Here is a 6,662-nt window from a genome sequence, read left to right on the forward strand (position 1 = left end):
GGCCTCCGAGGGCTCTGTGAATGCTTCCCGCGTCTCTCAGGGCCCCTCCTCCTTATCATGCGTGTGTGTCTGTGTCTGCGCGTGCTGAGGCACACATCCACATGTTTTCTCTCTCTAGGAGCTGCTGCAGCTCGAGGACAGGTTGGGAAATGTGACCCGGGGAGCGGTGCAGAACACCATTGAGAGGTTCACCTTCCCCCACAAGTACAAGAAGGTGAGGCCAGCAGGCAAGCCTGCCAAGTTGGGGTTGGGTTGGGGGTGGCTGTGATCTAGTTGATCCTGGCCTGGTTCTCCACAGAGGAGCCCAGTCCAAAATCTAGAAGCTTTTGCTCTGGTTAGATGCTCTGAAGCTGGGCTGCCTCCCCAGGGTCTTCTCCACGCCTCTGCCAGGTGTGAGCAGGAGAGATGGGTGGGGGTTGGGGGGACTCTCATCAGTAATGGAGGGGAGCTGGATGTGTGTGTGCAGGTGGACTCGTGAGGGGGTCCTGGGTAGGTGTGCAGGCATGTGAATGTTTGCATCTGAATGAGGAGGGTGAGGGGGCACCTGCACTGAGGGCTAAGATCTGCCTTAGAAAAGGATTCCAAGCCCAACCTCACACTGGACACGTGGACAACTAAGGCTTCAGAGCGGAGGTTTCCAGTCCTCAGTGTCAGGCTCACGTGGGCTGCTTGTAAAGCCACAGATTCGCAGGCTCTACCCTAAGCCTGTAGAGATAGACTCTCCAGGGTTACGGCTCAGGAATCTGGAGTAGGGTTATAGCCCAGGAATTGGAGTTAATTTTTTTTTTAATTCAAATAAATAAAAAATTTGGAAGCAACCAAGATGTCTTTTAATAAGTAAATGGATAAATAGACTGTGGTACGTCCATATAATGGAATATTATTCTATGATTTTAAAAAAGGCTATTAAGCCATGAAAAGACATGATGCAGAAAATATGTATTAAGTGCATATTACTCAGTGAAAGAAGCTGGCTTGAAAAGGCTGCATACTGTAGAATTCCAAACATACAGCATTCTGGAAAAAGTAAAACTAGACAGTGGAAAGATTCATGGTTGCCAGGGGCTTTGGGGGAGGGATAGAAAATGAATAGGTGGATCACAGGGAATTTTTAGGACAGTGAAACAATTTTTTATGCTACTGTAGTGGTGGACATGGGACATTGCACATTTCTCAAAACCCTTAGAACTACACAGCACAAAGGATGAACCCCAGTGTAAATTAACAGACTTTATTAATAATGACGTATCACTCTTGGTTCATCAGTCACTACATTTGTTAAAAATGTACCCACGCTAATGCAAGATGTTAATAATAGAGCAAAATATGTGTGTTCTGGGAGGGGAAGGGAGGGAACATGCTGTATTTTCTGCTCAATTTTCATATGAAACAAAACTGCACTACAAAACAAAATCTGCTATGAAAACCAATAAATACTTTTTAAATTTTAAGAATTAAATTCTTAACACGGAGAAACCTGGAGCAGGAACATGCCAGCACCCATCTTCACGCCCTCATGAGGTCCCTGTCCTGGAAATGGGCTAATAAATCCTTTTCCCTTCTTGAGCCAAAAAAAAAAAAAAAAAAAAAATGTGAGCACTAGGTGTTGGAATCGGACAGGGCCAGTTTTCAATTCCAATTTTACAGCTATCTTTGGGCTGCTATAATCAAATACCATCTACATGGTGGCTTGAACCACAGACATTTATTTCTGACAGTTTCAGAGTCTGGGAAGTCCCAGACCGAGGCACTGGCAGATGTGATGCTGGGTGAGGGCCCTCTTCCTGGCTGGCAGACAGCTGCCTTCTGGCTGTGTCCTCCTCACGTGGCACAGAGGAAACTCTGGTGTCGTTTTCTCTTCTTACAAGGGCACTAATCCCATCATGGGGGCCCTACCTTCATGACCTCACCTCAACCTAATTATCTCCCAAAGGCCCCATCTCCATCACCTTGGGGGAGGTGGTTAGGCTTCAACATATGAATTTGGGGGGTGGGGGACACAAACATCCAATCCCTAGCCACCACCTAAAGCTACATAACTTTGGACAACTTACTTGGCTTCTCTGGCTCCTCCTCTGCCCTTTTTAATGTAAAATGGGAAAAGCTATAATACTAACCGCCACAAGGGGTGCTCTGGGGATCCAGAGGGACAGTGCGAATACACAGCTTAGCACAGTGCCTGGTACCTGGTAGTGCTGAGGCGTGGGAAGGTGCTGTCACCTTGGCAGAAGGTTCATTATTGCTTGCCCGGGTACCCGTGGCGTCAGTGTCAAAGACCTGGGTCTGTGCAGCATCTCATAGAGCCACTGGATTTATCCAGAAGTGAATCCAATCAACATTTATTGAGCATCTATTATGTATCAGTCATGAATAGTATGCTAATAGAGGAAATGACAATATTTCAGTAATAAAGGGTGTCATCTGCTCAGAGAAAATGATTGTTCTCTGGAGAAAGAGCTTTAAGCTGCTGGAGAAGAACATGGAAGGGAGTGAAGGTGTGTTCAGGAGCTCAGGGAGCAACTTCTGCCTTCCTGGCCAGGGTGTGCTCACTCCTGCCAGAACCACACACTTGACCTATCACCATCTCCACAGGCCGAGAGGAGATAAAGAAAAGAACAAACACTAAGAATGAACAGGGGAAATGGACTGAACCAATGAGATGAAGAGTTGATCTAAGATGAATGGATAAAGATGTAGTGTGTGTGTGTGTGTGTGTGTGTGTGTGTGTGTGTGTGTGTGTGTGTGTATGTATTTTATGAAATACTATTGGAATGGAATACTATTCAGCCATGAAAAAGAATGAAAAATTTGCCATTTGCAGCAACAGGGATGGACTTGGAGGGCGTTATGCTAAGTGAAATAAGTCAGAAAAAGACAAATACTGTATGATATCACTTATACGTGGAATCTAAAAAATACAACAAACTAGTGAATATAACAAAAAAGAAGTAGACTCACAGATATAGAGAACAAACTAGTGCTTACCAGTGGGGAGAGGGAAGGGGGAGGGTCAGTACAGGGGTAGGGGATTAAAAAGTACAAACTATTAGGTATAAAATAAGCTACAAGGATATATTATTGTACAGCACAGGAAAAATAGCCAATATTTTATAATAACTGTAAATAAAGTATAACCTTTAAAAATTGTGGGGTTTTTTGGGGGGAAGGAGGTAATTAGGTTTATTTATTTATTTAATTTTAGGGAAGGTACTGGGAATTGAACCCAGGACCTCGTGCATGCTAAGCACATGCTCTACCACTGAGCTATATCCTCCTTCCAAAAACTGTGAATTGCTGTATTGTACACCCGTAATTTATAAAATATTGTATAGCAACTATATTTCAATAAAAATACAGTTGAGCTAAAAATATTATGAGAGTAAAAGGTGAATTAGGAGAATAAAATATTAAAAAAGGAATAAGAAGAATTAAAAATACAAAATATAGCACTTAAGACCCAAATAAAATGTAAAAAAAATTTTAACATTTAAATTGAGAGTAAAATAATATAAAACAAACAGGATATTTTACAATAGTAATGACAGGATAAGAACAAATAGACATACAGTCAAATAGAAACATAAAAAGAACAAGAATTAGGATGTGAAAACAACATAGAAAATTAACATCACTAACATCAAAGTGAAAAAGGAATGTTAATGAAAAAGAGAAGGCAAGGGCAAAAGGGAGAAAATAAATATTAAATGTTCAAAATGCTGAAGAAAGTCATAGTTAAAGTAAAAATTACATAGACAATGAAAAGATAAGCCAATTCACCCAGAAGACCTAAAAGATTAAAAATACAAAAAAAGAAATAGGATAAAATTTGAAAAGAGACGATAGTTGAAAGAAATAGAGACAGAGCAAAACACGGTTAAGAATGTTAAGTTAAAATTATTAACCATCAAAGGGAAATTATGGATAATGAGGAGCGAGAAAAATAGAAAATAGTCTTAGTGGTATTTTTTATGGAACTCCTTTTTCTAAGGGCCAGCTGAAAAGAGGCTACTCCTCCAGCAAATGCCGCTGGGGTCTCAGGCGGGCGGGTCGTCGTGGCCCCGTTCATACTCCACACCCGTGACAATTACATGGGACTCTGGGTGTGCTTCTGACTTTCTGGATTCTGGATAAGAGGAAACTTACTGCAGTGAGGTGTATAGGGCACAGCAGAAGGCACAGGTTTCCCTGTATGTTCTAATGAGGTTACAGAATTCCCCAGACTAACTCTGACTAAGAAACTCTGGGACCAAGGACCAGGGACCAGAATGGGGAGACCTGGCATTCAGACCTGGCCCCAAGGTCATAGTCATTCTCCAGGTTGTCTTCGTCTTGTGACTCTTCAGAGTTTTCTCTTGGCAAATGACCTTTCAATCTGCTTTATCCCCGGAAAGGAGACAGAGCGGCTAGTTTTCTGCTCATAAGCATCATCAGAATGTCTCAGTGCACAGCGTGGAGTTGGGAACAAGAAAGATGGGGTGATTTCATTCGCTGATTAGATTCCTTTGTTCCTAGAAAAATATATATATATATATTTAAGCTCCAGTGATATATCTTGTACTTGGCCAAGTGTGAGACTGTACCTAAAGAAGCGTGAGCCATGGTCCATGCCATCTAAGGGCTGGGAACTTTCTGCAGAGTAGTTAACCATTTTCAACCAATTAGTATAGAATTTAAAACAGGACAGTTAAAGTCAGCAAGTGTGAGTGCCTGCATGCTGTCTAACAGAGTGTTGGAACTAGTGCCTATCTTAAAGGAATTTTCTGGACCGGAAGAGAGAGAGGAAGGAAGGAAGGAAGAAAAGAAGGAAGGAAGAAAGAATAGATGGATGATGGATGGATGGATAAAGCATGCTGGACCAGGAAGTGGAGGGGGAAGTCTGGAAGCAGGGATCTAGGTTGGAAAGGATGGAAGGAGGGGCGGACAGCATGAAGAGACTAGAAACAGGGAAGCTGTTTATGCACAAGCCATAGGTTTGCAAAGGACTGACTCGGTAGGTACCCGATTCCTTTCCAAACTCTATGCCCCTAGGAAAATATAAAGTCTATGCCTGGAATGCAAATTGTCTGAAACAACAAAAATAAGGCCCCTACCTCACTTGGCTTTAACCCTCTGTACCTGCAGCAAGGAGTGGGGCGTGGGAGGAGGCAGGGAGGAGGGTCAGGGAAGAGCATGGAAGTCGGGGTGTTACTGAAGAACTTAAAAAGGGACTGGGGAAAGGAGGCTGAAAGGGAGGCAAGAGGCTGTGGAGGAAGGACCATGGCCACCAGGTGAGCAGGCTTCAGATAATGAACGCTGCTCCTCTGCTTCCCCTAGCGAAGACCCCAGGACGGCAAGGGCAAGAAGGAAGAGGGGGAGGAGTCAGACACAGATGAGAAGTGCACAATCTGTCTGTCTCTGCTGGAAGACGGAGAGGACGTGAGGTAGGAGCCTTGTTTTTCCAGTCCCTGTCCGTTCCTCCGTGGGGCTGGTGATCAGTCCTATGCCATGTGGCAGGGGCTGGGGGGCTTGCTTGTTTGCACGTGTGTGGGTGTGCTAAGTGTGCACAGTGTGCTCTGTGGTTGTTCTAGGAAGGTGAAGTGTAGAACACTCTAGATGTGTGGTGCCCATGGTGTGGACTCCCCGACACACAGTGTAAGAGAACGGAGTGACCTTTGGCCTGGATGGATCGAAGACAAAGTCCTGGCTTTGTTCCAGGCTAGTCTAGAGCAACAGGAGGAGGGCCTTGGGGGTCCTCCCACCCCAGCCACAGCCTCACTCCATGTCTGAGCCCCTAAGACCCTCTTGGGCCAGTCCCCCAGGTGTCCTGGCTGTGAGTCATCTGGTCCCCTGAGTGGCCAGTGTCCCTCAGCTCCTGGCACAGCCCGGGGCCCCTTCCCTTTGACCCTCCCTTCAACCCTCCCTCCTCTCTTCCAGGCGCCTACCCTGTATGCACCTCTTCCACCAACTGTGTGTGGATCAGTGGCTCGCCATGAGCAAGAAATGCCCCATCTGCCGAGTGGACATTGAGACACAACTGGGAGCCGACAGCTGAGGGAGGAATTAGCCAGAGGACACCCCGTTTTCCTTCACCAGGTCCCCCCACGGCCACAGCCCTTGCAGCCAAACTTTGCCTTCTGAGCCATTTGAATTAGAGGAAAAGCCTCGAAGCACATTGTGTGGAAAGAGGAGTTGGTGGTATCCCTGCCGGTGGAAAGGAGGGTGGGGGAGGGCTCAGCCATCCCGGCGGTGGCCGCCCAGGCGCCCGGTCCTCGTCCACCTGCGGCGCGGGAGGGAGGGAGCTGGCGGTGCCCGGAGCAGGGTGGGGAGGGGGGACCGCGCTGCTGGGAATCTAGCCGTGACCCTGAGGTTCCAGCTGCCAGACCGGCCCCTCAGTCCTGTCCCTTGAAGGGTTGTACATATACCTCTCGACCACGTAGAAACCACGTAGGGGTCTCTAGCTATTCCTGTGGATGGCAGCCAGAGCATGTTAGCTTCAGAAAAATGTCGTGTGTGGTGCTCTCGTCATCTGTGGTGGACATGTCGCTGTTACCGAATCCGCACCAAATATTTCTCATTGAGTTTCTTGTTTTGGTGCCTGACTGAACCAACCAACGACAGCCCAAATCTTCCTGTCTTTATGAGAGAAGAGAAAAAAGGAATCAAAGGTGAAAAAAAAAAAAAAA

At 45.9% G+C, this 6,662-nt stretch overlaps 1 protein-coding gene across 2 annotated transcripts in view; it reads left to right on the forward strand.

Annotated features, from left to right (window-relative positions):
• The window catches only part of RNF165 (ring finger protein 165), a 98,282-nt gene extending 91,620 nt beyond the window's left edge, over positions 1-6,662 (forward strand). Inside the window, exons 6-8 of one of the 2 annotated variants that reach the window (XM_032470477.1) lie at positions 119-214; positions 5,314-5,420; positions 5,914-6,662. In XM_032470477.1, the coding sequence (XP_032326368.1) occupies positions 119-214; positions 5,314-5,420; positions 5,914-6,031 (321 nt within the window). In that variant the 3' untranslated portion in view covers positions 6,032-6,662. The remainder of the gene's footprint in view (positions 1-118; positions 215-5,313; positions 5,421-5,913) is intronic. The other variant, XM_032470478.1, reaches the window with a different exon arrangement.

This window comes from Camelus ferus, chromosome 30 (genome assembly GCF_009834535.1).
Source record: "Camelus ferus isolate YT-003-E chromosome 30, BCGSAC_Cfer_1.0, whole genome shotgun sequence".
Lineage (NCBI taxonomy): Eukaryota > Metazoa > Chordata > Mammalia > Artiodactyla > Camelidae > Camelus > Camelus ferus.